At 46.0% G+C, this 26,450-nt stretch overlaps 1 protein-coding gene across 1 annotated transcript in view; it reads left to right on the top strand.

The window, feature by feature from the left end:
• Window positions 1–26,450, top strand: part of SNX27 (sorting nexin 27) — a 58,576-nt gene that overhangs the window by 30,045 nt on the left and 2,081 nt on the right. Inside the window, exons 2-10 of the mRNA XM_069768445.1 lie at window positions 23,198–23,429; window positions 23,510–23,702; window positions 23,972–24,036; window positions 24,107–24,211; window positions 24,285–24,363; window positions 25,407–25,570; window positions 25,732–25,821; window positions 25,904–26,053; window positions 26,136–26,264. Coding sequence (XP_069624546.1) covers window positions 23,198–23,429; window positions 23,510–23,702; window positions 23,972–24,036; window positions 24,107–24,211; window positions 24,285–24,363; window positions 25,407–25,570; window positions 25,732–25,821; window positions 25,904–26,053; window positions 26,136–26,264 — 1,207 coding nt within the window. The remainder of the gene's footprint in view (window positions 1–23,197; window positions 23,430–23,509; window positions 23,703–23,971; window positions 24,037–24,106; window positions 24,212–24,284; window positions 24,364–25,406; window positions 25,571–25,731; window positions 25,822–25,903; window positions 26,054–26,135; window positions 26,265–26,450) is intronic.

Consider the following 26,450-nt stretch of genomic DNA (forward strand, 5'->3'; position numbering starts at 1 on the left):
GATATATACAGGACAGGAGTGGTACTGTGCAGTGTATATATACAGGACAGAAGGAGTGGTACTGTGCAGTGTATATATACAGGACAGGAGGAGTGGTACTGTGCAGTGTATATATACAGGACAGAAGGAGTGGTACTGTGCAGTGTATATATACAGGACAGGAGGAGTGGTACTGTGCAGTGTATATATACAGGACAGGAGGAGTGGTACTGTGCAGGGTATATATACAGGACAGGAGGAGTGGTACTGTGCAGTGTATATATACAGGACAGGAGGAGTGGTACTGTGCAGTGTATATATACAGGACAGGAGGAGTGGTACTGTGCAGGGTATAAATACAGGACGGGGAGTGGTACTGTGCATTGTGTATATATACAGGACAGGAGAAGTGGTACTGTGCAGTGTATATATACATGACAGGAGGAGTGGTACTGTGCATTGTATATATACAGGACAGAAGGAGTGGTACTGTGCATTGTATATATACAGGACAGGAGGAGTGGTACTGTGCAGTGTATATATACAGGACAGGAGGAGTGGTACTGTGCAGTGTATATATACAGGACAGGAGGAGTGGTACTGTGCAGGGTATAAATACAGGACGGGGAGTGGTACTGTGCATTGTGTATATATACAGGACAGGAGAAGTGGTACTGTGCAGTGTATATATACATGACAGGAGGAGTGGTACTGTGCATTGTATATATACAGGACAGAAGGAGTGGTACTGTGCATTGTATATATACAGGACAGGAGGAGTGGTACTGTGCAGTGTATATATACAGGACAGGAGGAGTGGTACTGTGCAGTGTATATATACAGGACAGGAGAAGAGGTACTGTGCAGGGTATATATACAGGACAGAAGGAGTGGTACTGTGCATTGTATATATACAGGACAGGTGGAGTGGTACTGTGCAGTGTATAAATACAGGACAGGAGGAGTGGTACTGTGCAGTTTATATATACAGGACAGAAGGAGTGGTACTGTGCAGTGTATATATACTGGAGAAGTGGTACTGTGCAGGGTATATATACAGGACAGGAGGGGTGGTACTGTGCAGTGTATAAATACAGGACAGGAGGAGTGGTACTGTGCAGTGTATATATACAGGACAGGAGGAGTGGTACTGTGCAGTGTATATATACAGGACAGAAGGAGTGGTACTGTGCAGTGTATATATACAGGTTAAGTGGTACTGTGCAGGGTATATATACAGGACAGGAGGAGTGGTACTATGCAGTGTATATATACAAGAGGAGTGGTACTGTGCAGTGTATATATATACAGGAGAAGTGGTACTGTGCATTGTATATATACAGGACAGAAGGAGTGGTACTGTGCAGTGTATAAATACAGGACAGGAGAAGTGGTACTGTGCAGTGTATAAATACAGGACAGGAGGAGTGGTACTGTGCAGTGTATAAAAACAGGACAGGAGGAGTGGTACTGTGCAGTGTATATATACAGGACAGGAGGAGTGGTTCTGTGCAGTGTATATATACAGGACAGGAGGAGTGGTACTCTGCAGTGTATATATACAGGACAGAAGGAGTGGTACTGTGCTGTGTATATATACAGGTCAGGAGGAGTGGTACTGTGCAGTGTATATATACAAGAGGAGTGGTACTGTGCAGTGTATATATACAGGACAGAAGGAGTGGTACTGTGCAGTGTATAAATACAGGACAGGAGGAGTGGTACTGTGCAGTGTATAAATACAGGACAGGAGGAGTGGTACTGTGCAGTGTATATATACAGGATACAGGAGAAGTGGTACTGTGCAGGGTATATATACAGGACAGGAGGAGTGGTACTGTGCAGTGTATATATACAGGAGGAGTGGTACTGTGCAGTGTATATATACAGGAGGAGTGGTACTGTGCAGGGTATATATACAGGAGGAGTGGTACTGTGCAGGGTGTATATATACAGGACAGGAGGAGTGGTACTGTGCAGTGTATATACAGGACAGGAGGAGCGGTACTGTGCAGTGTATATATACAGGACAGGAGGAGTGGTACTGTGCAGTGTATATATACAGGACAGGAGGAGTGGTACTGTGCAGTGTATATATACAGAACAGGAGGAGTGGTACTGTGCAGTGTATATATACAGGACAGGAGGAGTGGTACTGTGCAGTGTATATATACAGGACAGGAGGAGTGGTACTGTGCAGTGTATATATACAGGACTGGAGGAGTGGTACTGTGCAGTGTATATATACAGGACAGGAGAAGTGGTACTGTGCAGTGTATATATACAGGAGGAGTGGTACTGTGCAGTGTATATATACAGGACAGGAGAAGTGGTACTGTGCAGTGTATATATACAGGAGGAGTGGTACTGTGCAGTGTATATATACAGGACAGGAGGAGTGGTACTGTGCAGTGTATATATACAGGAGGAGTGGTACTGTGCAGTGTATATATACAGGACAGGAGGAGTGGTACTGTGCAGTGTATATATACAGGACAGGAGGAGTGGTACTGTGCAGTGTATATATACAGGACAGGAGGAGTGGTACTGTGCAGGGTATATATACAGGACAGAAGGAGTGGTACTGTGCAGGGTATATATACAGGACAGGAGGAGTGGTACTGTGCAGGGTATATATACAGGACAGGAGGAGTGGTACTGTGCAGGGTATATATACAGGACAGGAGGAGTGGTACTGTGCAGGGTATATATACAGGACAGGAGGAGTGGTACTGTGCAGGGTATATATACAGGACAGGAGGAGTGGTACTGTGCAGTGTATATATACAGGAGGAGTGGTACTGTGCAGTGTATATATACAGGACAGGAGGAGTGGTACTGTGCAGTGTATATATACAGGACAGGAGGAGTGGTACTGTGCAGTGTATATATACAGGACAGGAGGAGTGGTACTGTGCAGGGTATATATACAGGACAGGAGGAGTGGTACTGTGCAGGGTATATATACAGGACAGGAGGAGTGGTACTGTGCAGGGTATATATAGAGGACAGGAGGAGTGGTACTCTGCAGGGTATATATACAGGACAGGAGGAGTGGTACTGTGCAGGGTATATATACAGGACAGGAGGAGTGGTACTGTGCAGGGTATATATACAGGACAGGAGGAGTGGTACTGTGCAGGGTATATATACAGGACAGGAGGAGTGGTACTGTGCAGGGTATATATACAGGACAGGAGGAGTGGTACTGTGCAGGGTATATATACAGGACAGGAGGAGTGGTACTGTGCAGGGTATATATACAGGACAGGAGGAGTGGTACTGTGCAGTGTATATATACAGGAGGAGTGGTACTGTGCAGTGTATATATACAGGACAGGAGGAGTGGTACTGTGCAGTGTATATATACAGGACAGGAGGAGTGGTACTGTGCAGGGTATATATACAGGACAGGAGGAGTGGTACTGTGCAGGGTATATATACAGGACAGGAGGAATGGTACTGTGCAGGGTATATATACAGGACAGGAGGAATGGTACTGTGCAGTGTATATATACATGACAGGAGGAGTGGTACTGTGCATTGTATATATACAGGACAGAAGGAGTGGTACTGTGCATTGTATATATACAGGACAGGAGGAGTGGTACTGTGCAGTGTATATATACAGGACAGGAGGAGTGGTACTGTGCAGTGTATATATACAGGACAGGAGAAGAGGTACTGTGCAGGGTATATATACAGGACAGAAGGAGTGGTACTGTGCATTGTATATATACAGGACAGGTGGAGTGGTACTGTGCAGTGTATAAATACAGGACAGGAGGAGTGGTACTGTGCAGTTTATATATACAGGACAGAAGGAGTGGTACTGTGCAGTGTATATATACTGGAGAAGTGGTACTGTGCAGGGTATATATACAGGACAGGAGGGGTGGTACTGTGCAGTGTATAAATACAGGACAGGAGGAGTGGTACTGTGCAGTGTATATATACAGGACAGGAGGAGTGGTACTGTGCAGTGTATATATACAGGACAGAAGGAGTGGTACTGTGCAGTGTATATATACAGGTTAAGTGGTACTGTGCAGGGTATATATACAGGACAGGAGGAGTGGTACTATGCAGTGTATATATACAAGAGGAGTGGTACTGTGCAGTGTATATATATACAGGAGAAGTGGTACTGTGCATTGTATATATACAGGACAGAAGGAGTGGTACTGTGCAGTGTATAAATACAGGACAGGAGAAGTGGTACTGTGCAGTGTATAAATACAGGACAGGAGGAGTGGTACTGTGCAGTGTATAAAAACAGGACAGGAGGAGTGGTACTGTGCAGTGTATATATACAGGACAGGAGGAGTGGTTCTGTGCAGTGTATATATACAGGACAGGAGGAGTGGTACTCTGCAGTGTATATATACAGGACAGAAGGAGTGGTACTGTGCTGTGTATATATACAGGTCAGGAGGAGTGGTACTGTGCAGTGTATATATACAAGAGGAGTGGTACTGTGCAGTGTATATATACAGGACAGAAGGAGTGGTACTGTGCAGTGTATAAATACAGGACAGGAGGAGTGGTACTGTGCAGTGTATAAATACAGGACAGGAGGAGTGGTACTGTGCAGTGTATATATACAGGATACAGGAGAAGTGGTACTGTGCAGGGTATATATACAGGACAGGAGGAGTGGTACTGTGCAGTGTATATATACAGGAGGAGTGGTACTGTGCAGTGTATATATACAGGAGGAGTGGTACTGTGCAGGGTATATATACAGGAGGAGTGGTACTGTGCAGGGTGTATATATACAGGACAGGAGGAGTGGTACTGTGCAGTGTATATACAGGACAGGAGGAGCGGTACTGTGCAGTGTATATATACAGGACAGGAGGAGTGGTACTGTGCAGTGTATATATACAGGACAGGAGGAGTGGTACTGTGCAGTGTATATATACAGAACAGGAGGAGTGGTACTGTGCAGTGTATATATACAGGACAGGAGGAGTGGTACTGTGCAGTGTATATATACAGGACAGGAGGAGTGGTACTGTGCAGTGTATATATACAGGACTGGAGGAGTGGTACTGTGCAGTGTATATATACAGGACAGGAGAAGTGGTACTGTGCAGTGTATATATACAGGAGGAGTGGTACTGTGCAGTGTATATATACAGGACAGGAGAAGTGGTACTGTGCAGTGTATATATACAGGAGGAGTGGTACTGTGCAGTGTATATATACAGGACAGGAGGAGTGGTACTGTGCAGTGTATATATACAGGAGGAGTGGTACTGTGCAGTGTATATATACAGGACAGGAGGAGTGGTACTGTGCAGTGTATATATACAGGACAGGAGGAGTGGTACTGTGCAGTGTATATATACAGGACAGGAGGAGTGGTACTGTGCAGGGTATATATACAGGACAGAAGGAGTGGTACTGTGCAGGGTATATATACAGGACAGGAGGAGTGGTACTGTGCAGGGTATATATACAGGACAGGAGGAGTGGTACTGTGCAGGGTATATATACAGGACAGGAGGAGTGGTACTGTGCAGGGTATATATACAGGACAGGAGGAGTGGTACTGTGCAGGGTATATATACAGGACAGGAGGAGTGGTACTGTGCAGTGTATATATACAGGAGGAGTGGTACTGTGCAGTGTATATATACAGGACAGGAGGAGTGGTACTGTGCAGTGTATATATACAGGACAGGAGGAGTGGTACTGTGCAGTGTATATATACAGGACAGGAGGAGTGGTACTGTGCAGGGTATATATACAGGACAGGAGGAGTGGTACTGTGCAGGGTATATATACAGGACAGGAGGAGTGGTACTGTGCAGGGTATATATAGAGGACAGGAGGAGTGGTACTCTGCAGGGTATATATACAGGACAGGAGGAGTGGTACTGTGCAGGGTATATATACAGGACAGGAGGAGTGGTACTGTGCAGGGTATATATACAGGACAGGAGGAGTGGTACTGTGCAGGGTATATATACAGGACAGGAGGAGTGGTACTGTGCAGGGTATATATACAGGACAGGAGGAGTGGTACTGTGCAGGGTATATATACAGGACAGGAGGAGTGGTACTGTGCAGGGTATATATACAGGACAGGAGGAGTGGTACTGTGCAGTGTATATATACAGGAGGAGTGGTACTGTGCAGTGTATATATACAGGACAGGAGGAGTGGTACTGTGCAGTGTATATATACAGGACAGGAGGAGTGGTACTGTGCAGGGTATATATACAGGACAGGAGGAGTGGTACTGTGCAGGGTATATATACAGGACAGGAGGAATGGTACTGTGCAGGGTATATATACAGGACAGGAGGAATGGTACTGTGCAGGGTATATATACAGGACAGGAGGAGTGGTACTGTGCAGGGTATATATACAGGACAGGAGGAGTGGTACTGTGCAGGGTATATATACAGGACAGGAGGAGTGGTACTGTGCAGGGTATATATACAGGACAGGAGGAGTGGTACTGTGCAGGGTATATATACAGGACAGGAGGAGTGGTACTGTGCAGGGTATATATACAGGACAGGAGGAGTGGTACTGTGCAGGGTATATATACAGGACAGGAGGAGTGGTACTGTGCAGTGTGTATATATACAGGACAGGAGAAGTGGAATTGTGCAGTGTATATATACAGGACAGGAGGAGTGGTACTGTGCAGTGTATATATACAGGACAGGAGGAGTGGTACTGTGCAGGGTATATATACAGGAGGAGTGGTACTGTGCAGAGTGTGTATATACAGGACAGGAGGAGTGGTACTGTGCAGTGTATATATACAGGACAGGAGGAGTGGTACTGTGCAGGGTATATATACAGGAGGAGTGGTACTGTGCAGAGTGTGTATATACAGTGCCTTGCGAAAGTATTCAGCCCCCTGGAACTTTTACCACATATCATGCTTCAAACATAAAGATACCAATTGTAAATTTTTGGTGGTGAATCTATAACAAGTGGACCACAATTGTGAAGTTGAACGAAATTTGTTGGTTATTTTAAATTTTTGTGGAAATTCAAAAACTGAAAAGTGGGGCGTGCAATATTATTCTGCCCCTTTACTTTCAGTGCAGCAAACTCACTCTTTTCAGTTTTTGAATTTCCACAAAAATTAAAATAACCAATAAATTTCGTTCAACTTCACAATTGTGTTCCACTTGTTGTTGAGCCGAGTTCGCATCTTCAGGAAAATGGCCCCGCGATCTCCATCTGCGCACGCGCGGCATCCCACGGCCATTTTCCTGAAGCCCCGGGAAGCCGAGAAGTACCATCTGCGCACGTGCGGCCTCACAAAGATGGCCGCGCCCACCGATCAACCGCGGAATAGCGCATAACCCTCTCTTTTCCTTCACCTGCGCACTGGATTCGCCTGTTGGGCATGCGCACACCACTACGCCACCAACAGAGATCTGGGGGAAAAACAGCGCTGTCACCACGCCCATATGACCAGACCAGCGTGAGTGACAGCCCAAAACGGCGACTTTACAAAGGTATTTCGGCAGCATAGGTGGGGAATAAAGGCTCCAAAAATACACTAATTTAAAGCACAGCTCTGCCCCTATTTAGCGCTATTTTTATCTCATCTTAAAATAACAGGGTGACAGGTTCCCTTTAAAGGACAGAGTTCGGTGCTTGGAGTAGGTTGTTGGAGAGTTTTTCAGGAGTTTACAGCTTGGAGTTGGTTTGCATGTTTAGCCTTATTCTTTCCCATTTGTTTTCTTCCTTTCTATTCCACCTCTGTTTCCCACTCTGTTGTTTTGTGAATGTATTGGTATGATTATAGTTGACTTTTATCCCTGTCTATCCCTGTCTGTCTGGTTAGTGTTTGCCTATACACTTCGGCAGCGCACCTCCTGGGGTGAACAGATAAGGAAGATAGGAGCATGGTATGATCCTCTGCATCTCCACTATAGGTACCGTCACACTAGACGATATCGCTAGCGATCCGTGACGTTGCAGCGTCCTGGCTAGCGATATCGTCCAGTGTGACAGGCAGCAGCGATCAGGCCCCTGCTGTGATGTCGCTGGTCGGGGAAGAAAGTCCAGAACTTTGATGTCTGTGGACTCCCCGCAGACATCGCTGAATCGGCGTGTGTGACAACGATTCAGCGATGTCTTCGCTGGTAACCAGGGTAAACATCGGGTTACCATCGTTAAAGTAAAAAAAACAAACACTACATACTTACCTACAGCCGTCTGTCCTCGGCGCTCTGCTTCTCTGCTCTGGCTGTGAGCACAGCGGCCGGAAGGCAGAGCGGTGATGTCACCGCTCTGCTTTCCGGCTGCCCGGCGCTCACAGCCAGACCAGAGAAGCAGAGCGCCGGGGACAGACAGCGGTAGGTAAGTATGTAGTGTTTGTATTTTTTACTTTAACGATGGTAACCAGGGTAAATATCGGGTTACTAAGCGTGGCCCTGCGCTTAGTTACCCGATGTTTACCCTGGTTACCGGGGACCTCGGGATCGTTGGTCGCTGGAGAGCTGTCTGTGTGACAGCTCTCCAGCGACCAAACAGCGACGCTGCAGCGATCCGGATCGCTGCCGGTATCGCTGCATCGTCGCTTAGTGTGACGGTACCTTATCTGTGGGGATAGGGATAGTATAGGTCGCTCCTAGTTTGAGCGATCGTGTAGATGCTTTGTGACTATGTGACAGTCTCTGAGCTTTCCACATCTTGCCACTGTGATTTTTGTTCATTCCTCAAGGCAAATTTCTCCAGCACCTTAAGGATAGATGATTTCCTCTGTTGAACCACAATCGTCAAGTCTGATCACAGATTCTCAATTGGATTATAGTCTGAGCTTTGACTTAAGGTACCTTCACACTGAGCAACTTTACAACGAGAACGACAACAATCCGTGACGTTGCAGCGTCCTGGATAGCAATCTCGTTGTGTTTGACACGCAGCAGCGATCAGGATCCTTCTGTGACATCACTGGTTGTGGCTAGAAGTCCAGAACTTTATTTGGTCGTCAGGTTGGTGTGATTCGTCATGTTTGACAGCAAAAGCAACGGTGTCAGCAATGTTTTTACATGGAGCTAACAACCAGCGAGAACGATAAGTACGTCACTGGATCGCTCCTGCATCGTTCTGGTGTTGCCGTGTTTGACGTCTCTATTGGGACCTAAACAGCGACGCTGCATCGATCGGCTCGTTGTCTATATCGCTGCAGCGTCGCTTAATGTGACGGTACCTTTAGCACACCAAAATATAAATGTTTCGCCTTATACCACTCTAGTGTTGATTTAGCAGTATGTGTTGGGTCATTGTCTTGTTGAAGGTGAATGTGATGACATCGCATTTCCAGTAGGTTAAGAGACATGGGCTATTATCTTTATGTTGACTATTGAATTTGTTTTTCTTTAGTTGGTCAAAAAAATAGACTGTTAATGATGAGCGAATATACTCGTTACTCGAGATTTCCTGAGCACGCTCGGGTGTCCTCCAAGTATTTGTAAGTGCTTGGAGATTGTTTTCCTTGCAGCAGCTGAATGATTTACAGCTATTAGCCAGCTTGATTACATGTGGGGATTCCCTAGGAACCAGGCAACCCCCACATGTACTTATGCTGGCCAGTAGCTGTAAATCATTCAGCTGCGGCGATGAAAACTAAATCTCCGAGCACTTACAAATACTTGGAGGACACCCAAGCATGCTCAGGAAATCTCAAGTAACGAGTATATTCACTCATCACTATAGAGTATAGACTATTGTTCGTATGAATTTGGATGTTGGCTCTTGAGTTGCTGTTTGGTGCAGCTCATTGTCTACTATCTTTGAGGGATAGGGACATTGGGTAATTGAACAATTGATGTTTGCTAATATGTTGATTGCCCGTTGTATGAATCCATGTAGCTTGTTGACCTGCAAACACTGCAGGAGGTACGATGCAGATTTAGTAGATACTCAAACAATGACAGTTAAACTCTGACCTGTGGATGATGACCTGAACCACAGATGTGGGTATAAAAAAGGATTTTTATCGTTCTGCAAGAAGAATCCTAGGAATCTACAAAACCACAGCCAGGAACACTACAGTACAGCTGCCAGGACACCATGACTCCATCAAGAGAGATACAGATTTTACATTTTACAGGATGCCAACTTAAGGACCACGGCCCTAGCTGGAAGGCTACAGATCTGCTCTGTTGTCCATCATTGAACCTTCAAAAAGGTTTGGAGAATCCAGGTTGGAATAATCAAGACACCTGGCCACGTACCGTAATGGACTGTCAGCTTCCTACGCTTGTTACCTCCGCTCTGTGGATGCCTGCCAAAAGCGGGTGCCACAGGTGGGGGTAGTCGGTCCTGGAAGCCCCAAAGTCACAGCTTCTCTAATCTTGGCAAGCCAGCGGAAGGGTGAGACTCTGTAATTTTGCACCATCTTTGGTATTTTGCTGGGACATGTTCTTTATGCTAATGTGTTAGGTGGTTTAGTATCGTGTTTCCACAGTTTTACCCTCACCCTGTTTTATCTGAGTAGTATTAAGGGAAAGGAGAGCTGATGTCCAGTTGAATGAGCCCTGGTTCATGAAGTCTCGGGCCAGCAGAGGAGAGCACCCACTGAACCCTCGTGTCTCCATATTTGGTATCAGCGGTGGGATATTACTCAGCTCGGGGGGGAGCTGCAGGGGACTCGTGTTCAAAGACACCGTAAAAGGGCTCTACAACCAAGGAGGCATATAGATGTACCCAGCAGAACATACATAGGGCATGCACAGCAGTTTCGGATGCCACCAGGTCCAAACTAACCCCCCCCCCCCTCCCATCTTGGCCTTGGGAGGAGGACCTTAGGGAGAATAAACTGCTGCAACAAGAAACTGCAACTACAGGAGTTTTGTGCCAGCTTCAACAGATCGATTACAGGGCAACCAACACTTGTTCGGATTAGATACAGTTATTGGTCTGTTGGGATGCTCAGAACATCGTGGAGGACAAGGCAAAACTCTGCTGAAGTGAACCAAGAGGAATTAAACTGCTTGCCAAATCCAGGATCCAGTGGTAGTCTATAATCCAATACCCAGTCGCAAGCAGCCCAAATGCAGGAATTGTTGATCGTATTGGGACCTGGAGCCTCAAGAGAGGAGTTAATGAATCAGATTTGGGAGTTCCGGTACCCCTACAGCAGGGTGGATTTGATTTAAATCTAACTGATTTAAATCACGATTTAAATCACTAGTCAGTAAGGCTTGATTTAAATCAGGGATTTAAATCAAAGTTTCTACCTAAACTAGTTCTTGCTACTTTAACATGCAAGTAGATGAAGATTTTTAGAATCACTTTTTATATTACTTTTTTCTCCCCAGTTTAATGGGTTAATCATTCATATTTGGACACCACTGTTCTGTTGTACTTAGGAAGGAGAAAAATAATCCTGACCTTAACAATTTAAATAGATTTATTCAACTGAAACAATAACAACATTACAGCATAAGTTATTTGCTTAAACAAACATCCATGTTTGTTGAATAATTTGGCTAAACAAAATATATATATATTATAAGAAACTTAGACTGTCAGCCCAGCCGACACATGAAAAACTTAAATACTACTGTCCCTGCTGTCCTCTGTAGCTCACTTGTCGTCATCTTCATCATCATCTTCTTCTTTGTTCCTATTCATAATCTGGAAAAGAAAAACAAGCTTTCCTGCTTTATTGGGTCCCAACCGATTTCTCAATTTAGAATGAATGAGTCCAAAGGAAGAGAATATTCTTTCAACGCCTGCAGAAGAAGCTACTGCTGTTAAAAGTGAAATCATTACTTGAACAGTCTCTAAATCCAAGCGCTTAAGTGACTTCCACCAGTTTACTGGTGTGACCTTCCTTAAAATATCTTCAGCAAACATATATTTCTTGAATGGTTCCCCCTTAGCTCTGAAGTTTATTATAGTTGGCATTAAAGATGGATGATTGCTGGATACCCATGTCATAGCTAACTCCTCTTCCTCAGCACTTAGGTTTTGACCCTGATATTGGATATTGACAATATTTGCCAAAAAATGAGCTGGAGTCAGTGCTTGTCCCATTCGTTTGTTTACTGCTTGTAATTTAATTCTGTCCATGTATAGTTCTGTTTTTAAGTGTTCACTCAGTTCCTTCCAAATTTCAACAGCATCCGCAATAAAACAGCTATTTTTCTGTATTTTGTTTAAAGCTTGAGAGATGGGTTTCAGGAAGCTCAGCATATGGTCAACATTTCTCTTAAGCCCAATGTTGAGGATTTTGGCCGTGACAGTGCCATCTATTTTATCTCGATTTTCTTCACAAAGTGTCATCAGAATAGGCCAGATTTTGATATACTGCTCAAAACAGTCCACCACAGAGTTCCATCTAACATCTTGTGGGAGCGTTAGCTTGGTTCCACCCATCCTTTTCAGAGCTGCTGCAGCAAAATGATTATTACGGAAGTATTTAGCAATTTCAACAACATTAGCCTTTATTTCTAGAACACTTAAGTCTTTGGCTAAGAGGTGCAGCAAATGAGCACTGCAACCATATGTTATTAGCAGCTTTGTATTCCCTCCCTGCTCTTCTAAATCTCTTCTCATCTTGGGTACGTTTGCAGCATTGTCAGTGACCAAACTGCGTACTAGACATTTGAATTTTTGTTCACATGTCGTTATAGCTTTTACTGCCACTTCTTGTAAGTATTCTGCTGTGTGTGCATTTCCTGACGTATCAGTTGTTTGTGCAAGGAAGACTTTACCTTCTTCTGTTGTTATACAAGCACATGCAATAGGATCATTGTGGACATTACTCCACCCATCAATACTTAGGTTAACAATTTTACCCTCCAGAGCTGTTGCACATTGCTCCATTTCTCTGTCATACACTTGATCCAGCAGTTTCCCTGCAACATCAGCTCTGCTGGGTGGACTGTATCCTGGTCTCAGTGACTGAACCATATTAATGAAATGTGGGTTCTCAGTCAGACGGAAAGAAGAGTTCGTTGCATAAATAAACTGGGCAATTTTTTCATCAATCAACTCTTTTTCTAATCTGCTAGTTCTTAAGGCCCCTTCACACTAAGCGACGCTGCAGCGATACCGACAACGATCCGGATCGCTGCAGCGTCGCTGTTTGGTCGCTGGAGAGCTGTCACACAGACCGCTCTCCAGCGACCAACGATGCCGGTAACCAGGGTAAACATCGGGTAACTAAGCGCAGGGCCGCGCTTAGTAACCCGATGTTTACCCTGGTTACCATGCTAAAAGTAAAAAAAAACAAACACTAGATACTTACCTACAGCCGTCTGTCCTCCAGCGCTGCGCTCTGCTTCTCTGCTCTCCTCTTGTACTGTCTGGGAGCCGGAAAGCAGAGCGGTGACGTCACCGCTCTGCTTTCCGGCTCACAGCCAGTACAGGAGGAGTGCAGAGCACAGCGCTGGAGGACAGACAGCGGTAGGTAAGTATGTAGTGTTTGTTTTTTTTTACTTTTAGCATGGTAACCAGGGTAAACATCGGGTTACTAAGCGCGGCCCTGCGCTTAGTTACCCGATGTTTACCCTGGTTACCAGTGAAGACATCGCTGGATCGGTGTCACACACGCCGATCCAGCGATGTCTCCAGGGAGTCCAGCGACGAAATAAAGTTCTGGACTTTCCTCAGCGACCAACGATCTCCCAGCAGGGGCCTGATCGTTGGTCGCTGTCACACAGAACGATTTCATTAACGATATCGTTGCTACGTCACAAATAGCAACGATATCGTTAACAATATCGTTATGTGTGAAGGTACCTTTATCACAAACCTATCTATGGTGGTTCCAGGAGGTAAATGTTTTTTCTTCCTTTTGGGTGATGGTGATATGTGGCTGTGGGTGTCTGATGATGATGCTGCTGCTAATGAAGCACTATCCTGGATGGATAACTCTGAAACTGTAGAACAGGATGATGGTGATCTTGGAGGTGGATAGTTTCCAGAATCCATGAATTCCCCTAAACAAAAAAGTCAATGCTGTTATTTTATTGTTTATACAATTTCTGCTTATTGTACACAACACATCACTGCCCCTGCCCCAAAAGGAATATTTGTTTTTCTTCATAACTGTACCAAATGACAGTAACATGCAGTAATAATAAGAAATATAATTTTTCTCACACATGACAGTTCAGTCTTTAGAAATAGGATTCAATAAAAATGTTTACCAACCTGAAGATCCTGCCTGTTCAGAAGTGTTTCATTGGTCATCTTCATCACCGCACTTCTCATGATGTTGCCTCATTCGCGCCACCAGGCCTTGCATCTCTTTGTTGCATCGTTTGCATTTTACACGCATGCCTGCCTTACCGATAGGCCAAGGAGCTTCATTAAAAGATTCCCAAACTGGGTCTCTTTTACGGCCTGCTGCCATTATAAGGAAAGAATGTAATAAACCTCAGATCGTACACACAAACAGATCCAGACTTGTCTGTCTGTGGCTATGCTGCAGTATTGTGCTCAAAGTTTCACTTTCATTTTCTTGTCCGCTTGCCCTTCCTCCTACTCACACTTAGATTCACATTCTTCTTGTGTTGTGCAGATCTATTCCACTCCAAACAATCAGAAACATATTGTCTAACTTCTTGGACTTGGCACTGAAGGGGTTGATTCTGTATTCATAGGTTTGTAGAACAATAGGATTAAGGTCTTTTTCTCAACTCTGTTCATGTTGTAACATTTTTGCCGTGAAGAAGAGGCTGGGACCTCTGCGGAGTCAAATTCAGTTTTGAGAACTGCGTAAGTAAAGCGAGCGTCTGTGATAATATAGGAGAGAAACTGCCCACTAATCCTACAGAAACCTCTGGAAGAGCATGACATTGTGAATGTTACACATATACAGCCTTTATTCTACTGAGTTAAACAACTCAGCTTTATCTCATGATGGAAGAACCTTTGGATGGTAAAATATTTTCCTCAAAAAGCAGTTTATTGAAAAAAATCCGATTTAAATAAAAAAAATCCGATTTTTTTTTTTTTTTTTTTTTGTTTGTTTTTTGTACATTGATTTTTATCCACCCTGCCCTACAGCCAGTGCCACACCGTACCTCCTTGCCGACCACCAAGGAAATCATCTTCGCTACAGAGACATGCCTGTATTTGAGTCCAATACAGAGGTTGATGAACATCTGCAAAGCTTTGAGACCCTGCTGATGATGCACCATGCGCCCACAGCAGATTTGGCAAAATATCTGTGGACTAATTTGACTGGCTGGGCACAGGATGCGGACTGGTCACTTGGGCCTCAGGATGGCCTGGGTTATTAAGGACACCCTGTTGGTCCTTTTTACCATCACCCCAGAGAGATATTGCACCAAGTTCAGGCCTTTGTCTCACCAGGGGGCCTCCTATGTAGAACTTGGCAGTGAACTCCGCCTGCACTGCAACTTCTGGCTCGAAGGTTGGGCTGCCCACTCTGCTGATGCCCTCCGGGATGTGATCATGCTTGAGAAACTTATGGAGAAAATGACCCCAGCAATACGAGAGTGGGCAGCCGACACCCCAGAGCAAGCAGCTCGATGAGTTCCAAGGAGACCTTTCGATCCAAGGAGACCTTTCAACCAAGGATTCTAGTGACCAACAGCCATTTGAGCAGGACTATACTGCTACGCAGAAGAAACCCCACTAGGGCAAAAATTTGCAAACAGGACCCGTAGTTTGCCCAACTCACACCGCTGTTATACGTGTAGGCACCTTGAACAGAGGGCCAATGATTGTCTACAGGGCCGGGACCCCATTCCTGAAGCCCATCTGCTGTGGTCCATCAGTCAACATTTGTCAAGCCAAGCCATCCGGGTCTGAGGTATGCTACCCACAAGATTCACCAGTAGAGGATGAAGTGATATATCCTGTTCACACTATATGGCAGATTTTCCACCCTATGCCAGCCGACATCCATTGGCATATACAACTGGTCAAGATCAGTGATATCAAGGCTCAGGGAACTCGGAACACTGGATCTTCCATCACCCTAGCTAGCCCAGATATTATCCCCCCCCCCTTCCCCCAGAACACCATTTGCAATTAGCCATCTCCCTGGCTGGGGGTCAGCGCTCGGGGTATGGGAACATTTACACGGGCAATTTACCGACACAGATGTACGGGAGAAGGAGCTGGAGGAATTGTTCCATCCGTACAGGTGGATCAGTACCACCGAGCTGAAGAATCATGGAAGAGGCTGTGACACACCATTCGCCCTTATCATCTTCCAGGATCCTTAGGATGCAGTGTGTTGAAGCAATGGATACGAGTTTAGTTCTCGTCAATTACGTGTGGAGTTTCACAGGTCAAGCCAGAGGCCATGGGGAGGATATGGAGGTCCCCACTTGAAGAACAGAACCCCCTCCAGGCGAACTAAATACAGATTCCTCGTATCGGAACCCCCCCCCCCCCCCTCCAATTGGGAAATTGTCAGGATCTGAAAGATCATATGAGAGAGACTGGATATGTCTGCTATGCTGATAGGCACAAGGATGGCATGGGGATTGTGGAATTTATTCACAAGGAAGGCATGGAATATGTTTTGAGGAAACTTGATACAAACTTTCGTTGTCATAAAGGTGAGACCTCTTACATTCCTGTCTGTGTTTAAAGTATTCAAGAATCACCCGGCACTCAAAAATTGTGAAAAGTATCAATTTGTTTATTATTATCCAGACATAGAACCAGTTTGTTTGTCGAACGTTTTCGGTCCCAGATGGACCTTCTTCAGAACAGTTCAATTTATCTGGAATGGAAGGATAATGCGTATGGCCAGTAGGGGGATCCCTCTGACAATATAATGGCTATCACCACACTAAATGCAGTGTGTACATCTGGGGTGTGCAGTGCACAGCGGCGCTACAGAGATCCGGAGGTCAGCACGTGGTGAAGCTGGAGCACTGGTGGCGTGCTAGGTCGCCGAGGAGAAGCGTGCATTTAGTGTGATGAAGAAGGTCCATCTGGGACCGAAAACGTTCAACAAACAAACAGGTTCTATGTCTGGATAATAATAAACTGAAATTGTTACTTTTCACTATTTTTGAGTGCCGGGTGATTCTTGAATACTTGTGACTGAGGGTTGGATACCCTACTCGAGCACCAAAACTCATATCCTCACAGAGTGCCGTGTTTATCTACTTTTGTCTGTGTTTAAAGTCATACTGTTGGACTGTCCTAGATAAGTGGAGAATGATTGTAAAGGTACAGTCACATTTAGCGACGCTGCAGCGATCCAGACAACGATCCCGATCGCTGCAGCGTCGCTGGAGAGCTGTCACACAGACAGCTCTCCAACGACCAACGATGCCGGTCCCCTGGTAACCAGGGTAAACATCGGGTTACTAAGCGCAGGGCCGCGCTTAGTAACCCGATGTTTACCCTGGTTACCAGCGTAAAAGTGAAAAAAAAAACAAAAACACTTCATACTTACATTCCGGTGTCTGTCCCCCGGCGCTGTGCTTTCCTGCACTGACTGTGAGCGCCGGCCGGAAAGCACAGCGGTGACGTCACTGCTGTGCTCTGCTTTCCGGCTGGCCGGCGCTCACAGTGCAGAGAAGCACAGCGCCGGGGGACAGACAGCGGAAGGTAAGTATGTAGTGTTTGGGTTTTTTTTACTTTTACGCTGGTAACCAGGGTAAACATCGGGTTACTAAGCGCGGCCCTGCGTTTAGTAACCCAATGTTTACCCTGGTTACCAGTGAAGACATCGCTGAATCGGCGTCACACGCCGATTCAGCGATGTCTGCAGGGAGTCCAGAGACGAAATAATGTGCTGGACTTTCTGCACCGACCAGCGATGGCACAGCAGGATCCTGATCGCTGCTGCCTGTCAAACTGAACGATATCGCTAGCCAGGACGCTGCAACGTCACGGATCGCTAGCGATATCGTTCAGTGTGACGGTACCTTAAGCCCATCACTTCTGGCTAATTAAGGTGGGGTAGCAGTCTGACGACACCGCATTCAAGCTTAATTATCCAGACATCTATTTTTAGTAGACCAGGAGACACTGGCTATTATTTGTTGACTATTGAATTTGTGTTTTTCTTTGGTTAAGAAGCAGACCATTGTTCTTATTAGCCTGGATGTTTGCTCTTGAGTTGCTGTTTACAGCAGCTCATTGTCTATCTCTGAGGGACAGGGACATTGTTTAATAACTCAATCGATGTTTGCTAATATATTGATTACCCATTGTATTAATCCATATAGCTTGTTGACCTGCAAATAGTGAAGGACAAACTGTCTGATTTAAATACTCAAACAATGACAGTTAAAAACTCATCCCATCTTCCCCTTGACCTGTGGATGACGGGCTGAAGCACCGATGTGTGTCTAGAAAGGGATTTTTATCATTCTGCAAGAATAATCTGAGGAATTTACAAAACCACAGCCAGGAACACTCTACAGGACAGCTGCCAGGACACCATGGCTCCATTAAGAAGGATACAGATTTGAAATTTAAGGACCACAGCCCTGGCTGGAAGGCTAAAAATCTTCTCCATTTACCATCATTGAACCCTCAGATATGGTCAGAGAATCCAGGTTGGGATAATCAGGTCACCTGCCCACGTACCTCAATAGACTGTCAGCTTCATAAGCATATTGTTAACTTCTGTTTGTGCCCGCCAAAAGTAGGGATGGGGATAGTCAGCCCTGAAAGCCCTGAAGTCGCATCTGCTCTAATCCCAGCGAGCTAGCAGAAGGGTGAGACTTTGTAATTTTGCACCTTCTTGGGTATTTTGCTGGGACTGTTCTATATGCTGTCTGTTAGATGGTCATAACTTATTGTCATGCTGTTTTACCCTAACCCATTGTTGTCTGAGTAACATTATGCCTACGGGAAGGGAGAGCTGGCGTCCAGTGGGATGAGCCCTGGTCCATGCAGTCTTGGGCCAACGGACAAGAGCATCCACTGTCCCCCCCAATGTCTCCACAGTCAATCTCCACCCCAGTGTCAAATCACTGACAGTGAAACAGATATGGCTGAAGAATATTCATGTATTCCGCACCATCCATCCATCTCCTCACGTCGGACCATTTTCCCTGTCCCTGCTGCTAGAAAAAAACAATCCCACAGCATGATACTGCCACCACCATGTTTCACTGTGGGGATGGTGTTCTTGGGGTGATGAGCTTTGTTTTGGTTTTGCGCCAGTTAGGACTATGGACTTTACTTTATAAATGGCCTTACAACAGCTGAGAACAAGTGATCCCAATCTGCGCCTGCAGCTTATTCTACAGTACAGAGAGGCTGTTGCTGCAGAAAGCCGAGAATGGGATGAGAGAGAGGCTGCAGAACTCCAGAATGAGAGCTTTCAAGCTTCAGATGGCTAAAATAGGGAGGGGTAACAGTCCTCAGCTAACCCCCTCTCAGGACATAAATCCAAGGAGACCACGTTTGGAAAACTTCCCTGTGATGGAGAAGGATACTTTCCTTCGGGGGTTTAAAAAAACAAAAACAAACAGGCAATACCATCTACTCCGTGAGCAGTGGGCGTAGTTTCTAACCCCAGGGTTTAGAGACAATGCCTTGGAAGTTTTCGCTGGCCTTTCACCAGAGCTATAACGTTTACCTTGGTGGCCAAAAAGTTAGACAGATAGTCCAGTCTCTGCCTGAGAACACTGCAACACCTTCAGTGTTACCTTTTGGTCTTTATGCTGCTTCTTCGATTAAAGCGCTCCTGACTAGGCTGGGACTTTTGTCAGGCTTGTTGTGGTATCATGTTCCTTCCATTTGACGATGATGGATTTGATGGTGCTCAAAGGGATCATTGGAGATCAGGATATTTTTTTTTTTTTTTTTTATAACTCGTCCCTGACTTGTTAGATCTCCTTGGTATTCGTGGTTTTGTTTGGTTAGTGGTTCCTCTTGTTAATGGTATTGCAGCTTCTGTGGCCTTTCAGAAAAGTGTGCAGCATATATACAGGACATGGGAAGTTATACTGTGTAGTATATAGATCAGGAGTGGTGGTGCTGCGTGGTGTATAGATGCAGAATATTACACCCAGTATACAGGACAGGAGCGGTGGTGCTTCATGATGTATATAGATAGGAAATACTACACCCAGTATACATGTCAGGAGCGGTGGTGCTGCGTGGTGTATAGATGCAGAATATTACACCAAGTATACAGGTCAGGAGCGGTGTTGTATAGATGCAGAATATTACACCCAGTATACAGGACAGGAGCAGTGGTGCTGCGTGGTGTATAGATGCAGAATTTTACACCCAGTATACAGGTCAGGAGTGGTGGTTTATAGATGCAGAATATTACACCCAGTATACAGGTCAGGAGTGGTGGTGCTGCATGGTGTATAGATGCCGAATTTTACACCCAATTTACAGGACAGGTGCGATGGTGCTGTCTGGTGTTTATAGATACAGAATATTGCACCAAGTATACAGGATACAGGGCAGGAGTGGTGGTACTGAACAGTGTGTAATATATTTTTATATAATATATCCTTTTTTCAGAGAATATGAATAACACCAAAACTTTTTCTTCATTCATGGTTAGTGGTTGGGTGAAGACATTTATTGTCAAACTACTGTGTTTTCTCTTTTTAAATCAGAATGACAACCCAAAATATCAAAATGACCCTGATCAAAAAAAGTTCACGTACCCTGGTGATTTTGGCCTGATAAAATGCACAGAAGTTGAGACAAATGGGTTTGAATTGCTACTAAAGGTAACATCCTCACCTGTGACCTGTTTGCTTGTAATCAGTGTGTGCGCATAAAAGCTGAGTGAGTTTCTGGGATCCAGACAAATTCTTGCATCTTTCATCCAGCCACTGATGTTTCTAGATTGTGAATAATGGAGAAAGCAAAAGAATTGTCAACAGATCTATGGGAAAAGGTAGTTGAACTGTATAAAACGATGTGTTCCTTGGTCTTCATGATGCTCTCTGTGCTTCAAACAGAACCCGGAGACGATCACAGAGCAGGTGCATTTATACGGAGACTTGATTACACACAGGCGGATTATATTTATCATCATTAGGCATTTAGGACAACATTGGATCATTCAGAGATCCACAATGAACTGCTGGAGTGAGTTTGCTGCACTGAAAGTAAAGGGGCCGAATAATATTGCACGCCCCACTTCTCAGTTTTTGAATTTCCACAAAAATTTAAAATAACCAATAAATTTTGTTCAACTTGACAATTGTGTTTCACGTATTGTTGATTCTTCACCAAAAATTTACATTTGGTATCTGTTTGAAGCATGATATGTGGAAAAAGGTTGAAAGTTCCGGCTCTCGCAAGGCACTGTATATGTTCCTACCAGGAACAAGTGGTATATGTACATCCCATCACATCATGTGCCGCAAGATTCAACATAAATTAGAGCAGCTGCGCTCATTTTCTTATCCTGTCAATACCCTTAGGCCATGTTCACACAGTGCGTTTTTTACCGCGGAACCGCGGCGGTTTTGCCGCTGCGGTTCCGCAGCTGTTTTCCATGCAGGGTACAGTACACTGTACCCTATGGAAAACAGGACACACTGTGCACATGGTCCGGAAATTGTAAAAAAAAAGCCGCGCTGAATAGCTCCCGGAAAAAAGAAGGAGCATGTCAATTCTTCTTCCTGAACCGCAGCGGTTCTGCACCCATAGACCTCCATTGTGAGGTCAAAATCGCAGTAAAACCCGCAGATCAAAAATATATCTGCGGGTTTTACTGCGATTTGATGTGCAGAACCGCTGCAGCAGGAAGTGCGGGGGAGCGGGCGGAAGTGCGTGGGCGGAGTGTGGCTGCCCCCCCGTGCTCCGATCCCGCCCCCCGTGCTCCGATGCCCCCCCGTGCTCCGATGCCCCCCCCCCAGTGCTCCGATGCCCCCCCCCCGTGCCCTAATCTCCCCCCCTTATACTTACCCGGCGTCCCGGTGTCCGTCCGGCCGTCTTCTCCCTGGGCGCCGCCATCTTGCAAAATGGCGGGCGCATGCGCAGTGCGCCCGCCGAATCTGCCGGCCGGCAGATTCGCTCCAAAGTGCATTTTGATCACTGAGATATAACCTATCTCAGTGATCAAAATAAAAAAATAGTAAATGACACCCCCCCCACTTTGTCACCCCCATTGGTAGGGACAACAAAAAAATTAAGAATTTTTTTTTTTTTTTTTTTCACGAAGGTTAGAATAGGGGTAGGGTTAGGGGTAGGGTTAGGGTATTTTCAGCCATTTTAGCCCTAAAAAGCTTCCTAGGAAACACACAGTAAAAAAAGGATAAAAAAACGCATCAAAAAACGGACAAAAAAAGGACCTGCGTTTTCTGCCAAGAGCTGCAGTTTTTTAAAAAAACTGTCCTGAAAAAAAAAGGATGGAAATCCTGAACGTGTGAACATACCCTTATTGTTCAGCAGGGTAACGGGGCGCAGAAAGCTGCAAGTTCTAAGTCCGTGACAGGAGTGACGAGACCAAAATGGAACTTTTTGGCCATAATCGTTACATTTGGAGAAAGGTCAACAAGGCCTGTGATGAAAGGAACACCATTCCTACTGTAAAGCACAGAGGTGGATCATTGATGTTTTGGGGATGTATGAGCTACAAAGGCACAAGAAACTTGGTTAAAGTTGAAGGAAAGATGAATGCAGCATGTTATCAGCAAATACTGGAGGCAAATTTGCACTCGTTAGCCGGGAAGCTGTGCATGGGATGTACTTGGACATTCCTACATGACAACGATCCAAAACACAAAGCCATGACGACCTGTCACTGGCTACAGCAGAACAAAGTGAAAGTTCTTGAGTTGCCATCTCAGTCTCCTGACCTCAATATCATTGAGCCACTCTGGGGAGATCTCAAGCGCGCAGTTCATGCTAGACAGTCCAGGAATTTACAGGAACTGGAGGCTTTTTGCCAAGAAGAGTGGGTAGCTTTACCATCTGAGAAAATAAAGATCCTCATCCACAAAAAACTTCAAGCTGTCATTGATGTTAGAGGGGGCAATACACGGTATTAAGAAATGGGGTATGTGAACTGTTTATCAGGATCATTTGTATTGGTTTTGGGTTGTGACTATGATTTAAAAAGAGAAAACACAGTAGTTTGACAATAAATGGCTGCACCCAACCACTAACCATGAGTGGAGAAAACATTTTGGTTTTATCATTCATATTCTCTGGGGGAAAACAAAAAAAAAAGGCCAAGAAAGCAAAAATATATCATATATATTTTACTGTGAGGGGTACAGACACTGCTTATGTCATCTACTATGGATCTTTCTTCGCTCATCTGTATTCTTGTTTATTATAGGAATGGAGTGAATGTGGAAGGTGCGACACACAAGCAAGTGGTGGATCTGATCCGGGCAGGGGAGAAAGAGCTGGTCCTCACTGTCCTGTCTGTGCCGCCACATGAAGCAGAGAACCTGGACCCCAGCGATGACTCCTCAGGGCAGTCCTTCTATGATTACACAGAGAAACAAGCTGTCCCCATCTCCATTCCTACATACAAGCACGTGGAGCAGAACTCTGAGAAGTTTGTGGTAAGCAGATGTCCGCAAGTGATCCGTGCACTCAGGATACATTCCTCCCCTGTCCTTATGGTTAATGTTCCCTCACCCAGGTGTATAATGTGTACATGGCTGGCCGGCAGCTCTGCTCCAAGAGATACCGCGAGTTTGCTATCCTGAACCAGAACCTGAAGAGAGAATTTGCCAACTTCACCTTTCCTCGGCTGCCAGGGAAGTGGCCATTTTCCTTATCAGAACAGCAGCTGGATGCGCGGAGGAGGGGCCTAGAGGAGTATCTGGAGAAAGGTACAAGGTGGAGGGCCTGGAGAAGTGTCTAGAGAAAGGGGCATGGAGGAGTGTCTGATGAAAGCTGCTTGAGGAAGGGCCTGGAGGTGTATCTGGAAAAAGGTGCTTGAGGAAGTGCCTGGAGGTCGAACCTGGAGAAAGGTTCATGAGGGAGGATCACAGGTGTGGGGTCTGGGGGAGTTTGTAGTGGTAGGAGAACGTGCAGTCTTTGGGGACCAAAGTTTGTGCTGGCCACGGTTTTGCTGAGCACTTCTCTTACTTTTCCTCAGTTTGCTCCATTCGGGTCATCGGAGAGAGTGATATCATGCAGGAGTTCCTGTCTGAGTCGGATGAGGTGAGATCACATGTCCGCGGGTGGGTGACATTTATGACGTGTGTGTGTAATGCCTCTTCTTTCTCCATAGAACTATAATGGCGTGTCCGATGTGGAGCTGCGGGTGGCGCTACCTGACAAGACCACTGCCACTGTACGGGTGAAGAAGAACAGTACCACAGACCAAGTGTTTCAGGTACTGAGCTCTGTGTGATAGCGGGGTCCTCTGCAGGTCTGTGCCCACTCACTCTCTCTCTCACCTTTCACAGGCTCTCGCTGCAAAGATCGGGATGGATGCCATCACAGCAAACTACTTTGCGTTGTTTGAGGTCATTAACCATTCCTTTGGTCAGTACCATTATTAATAATTATCTATTAACTTGAGTCACATGTTCTGCATCCCAGGCTTTATTCCACTGCCTGTGTTTTCCAAATAAGCTCTTCTCATCTGACACTAGGGAGAGGTCCAGGTCCTGTAGGATAGAAATGTCTACTTCTCTTCATCCTGTATGTGACTGTTATCTCTGCCTCACGACACTCCCGGGTCTGAGCTCCTGAGTGCCCAGTGTTGCTCCGAAGCTCTGTTGTTGGATGCCCAGTGTGGATCCTGGGGGGAAGCTCTGTTGTTGGATGCAGTTTGATCCTGGGGGTAAGGTCTGTTGTTGGGTGCAGTCTGTTGGGTGCACAGTGTGGCTCCTGGGGGAAAGCTCTGTTTTTGGGTGCTCAGTGTGGCTCCCAGGCAGGGCTCTGTTAGGTGCCCAGTGTGGTTCTCATGCAGAGCTATGATGTTAGGTGCCTAGTGTAGCATCCAGGAGCACTGTTGTTTGGGTGCCCTGAGTGGCTTTCGGGATGGGCCTCCTTTGTTGAGTGCCCAGTCTGGCTTTTGTGATGGATGCTCCATTGTTGGGTGCCCAGTCTGTTTTTCAGGACTGGGCTCTGTTGGTTGCCCAGTCTGGCTTTCGGGACAGCTGCTGCCTTGTTGGGTGCCCAGACTGGCTTTCTGGTTGGATGCTCCGTTGTTGGGTGCCCAGTCTGGCATTTAGGATTGGGCTCCTTTGCTGCGTGCCCAGTCTGGCTTTCGGGACCAGGCTCCGTTGTTGGGTGCCCAGTCTGGCATTCGGAACAGGGATCTGTTGTTGGGTGCCCAGTCTGGCTTTCTAGATGGGGCTCTGTTGTTGGGTACCCAGTCTGGCTTTCGGGACGGATACTCCGTTGGGTGCCCAGTGTTGCTTTTGGGACAGGGCATTGTTGTTGGATGCCCAGTCTGGCTTTTGGGACGGATACTCCGTTGGGTGCCCAGTGTTGCTTTTGGGACAGGGCATTGTTGTTGGATGCCCAGTCTGGCTTTTGGGACTCTGTATTCATCTCCTCGCTGTCGTTTGTTCTCTCAGTCAGAAAGTTGGCACCCAATGAGTTCCCCCATAAGTTGTACGTACAGAATTACACCTCGGCTGTTCCCGGCACTTGCCTCACGGTGCGAAAGTGGCTCTTCACCACATCTGAAGAAGCATTGCTGAAGGACAATGACTTGGCGGTCTCATACTTCTTCCATCAGGTGAGTGCCCTGTTGTATACTCCAGTCTGGTATGCAGCATGCTGTGATGCATTGTGGGTTATCTCTGGTGTTGCACGTATCACACTCTTGTCAGGCAGGCAGCAGCTCTGGATGTGACTAGTAAAGTTGTGCTTTTTTTTTTTTTTTTTTTTTGGTTAAAGGCGGTGGACGACGTGAAGAAGGGTTATACTAAGGCGGAGGATAAGGCCTACCAGCTGCAGAAACTGTGCGAGCAGCGGAAGATGCTGATGGTGAATGGGCGGGTGCAGAGCGCAGCTCCTCTAGGGGTTGCTTTTTGCCTCTGCTGATCTCCCTTTCTCTGCTTTCTTTCAGTATCTAAACATGTTACGGAGCTGTGAAGGCTATAATGAGATCATGTTCCCTCACTGTTCATGTGACTCGCGACGGAAAGGCCACGTCATAACCGCCATCAGCATCAAGCACTTTAAGCTGCTGGCCTGCACTGAGGAGGGGCAGCTGGAGGTACAGTGGGTGATGGTGTATTATGTCCACGATTTCCCGCGTCACATTTTGACCTCCTGTCACCCCCTCACCCTCATTACAGAATCAGATCATTGCCTTTGAATGGGGCGAGATGCAGCGATGGGACACGGACGAGGAGGGCATGGCCTTCTGCTTCGAATATGCCCGCGGGGAGAAGAAGCCTCGATGGGTGAAGATATTCACTCCTTATGTGAGTATATATTCCTGACCTCCAGCATGCTTGATCTTGTGGCAAAACGGGGCCACGGACTGCTCCAAGACTCATTCACACAATGGTACTACTCACAACTGGCTGTGTACATGTGTGAGGGGTTGTCAGCCCCACCCCTGATGACATCACTGACGTGATCAAACATGAGACTACACCTTTTACTAC

The sequence above is a fragment of the Ranitomeya imitator genome, chromosome 1 (genome assembly GCF_032444005.1).
Source record: "Ranitomeya imitator isolate aRanImi1 chromosome 1, aRanImi1.pri, whole genome shotgun sequence".
Taxonomy (NCBI): domain Eukaryota; kingdom Metazoa; phylum Chordata; class Amphibia; order Anura; family Dendrobatidae; genus Ranitomeya; species Ranitomeya imitator.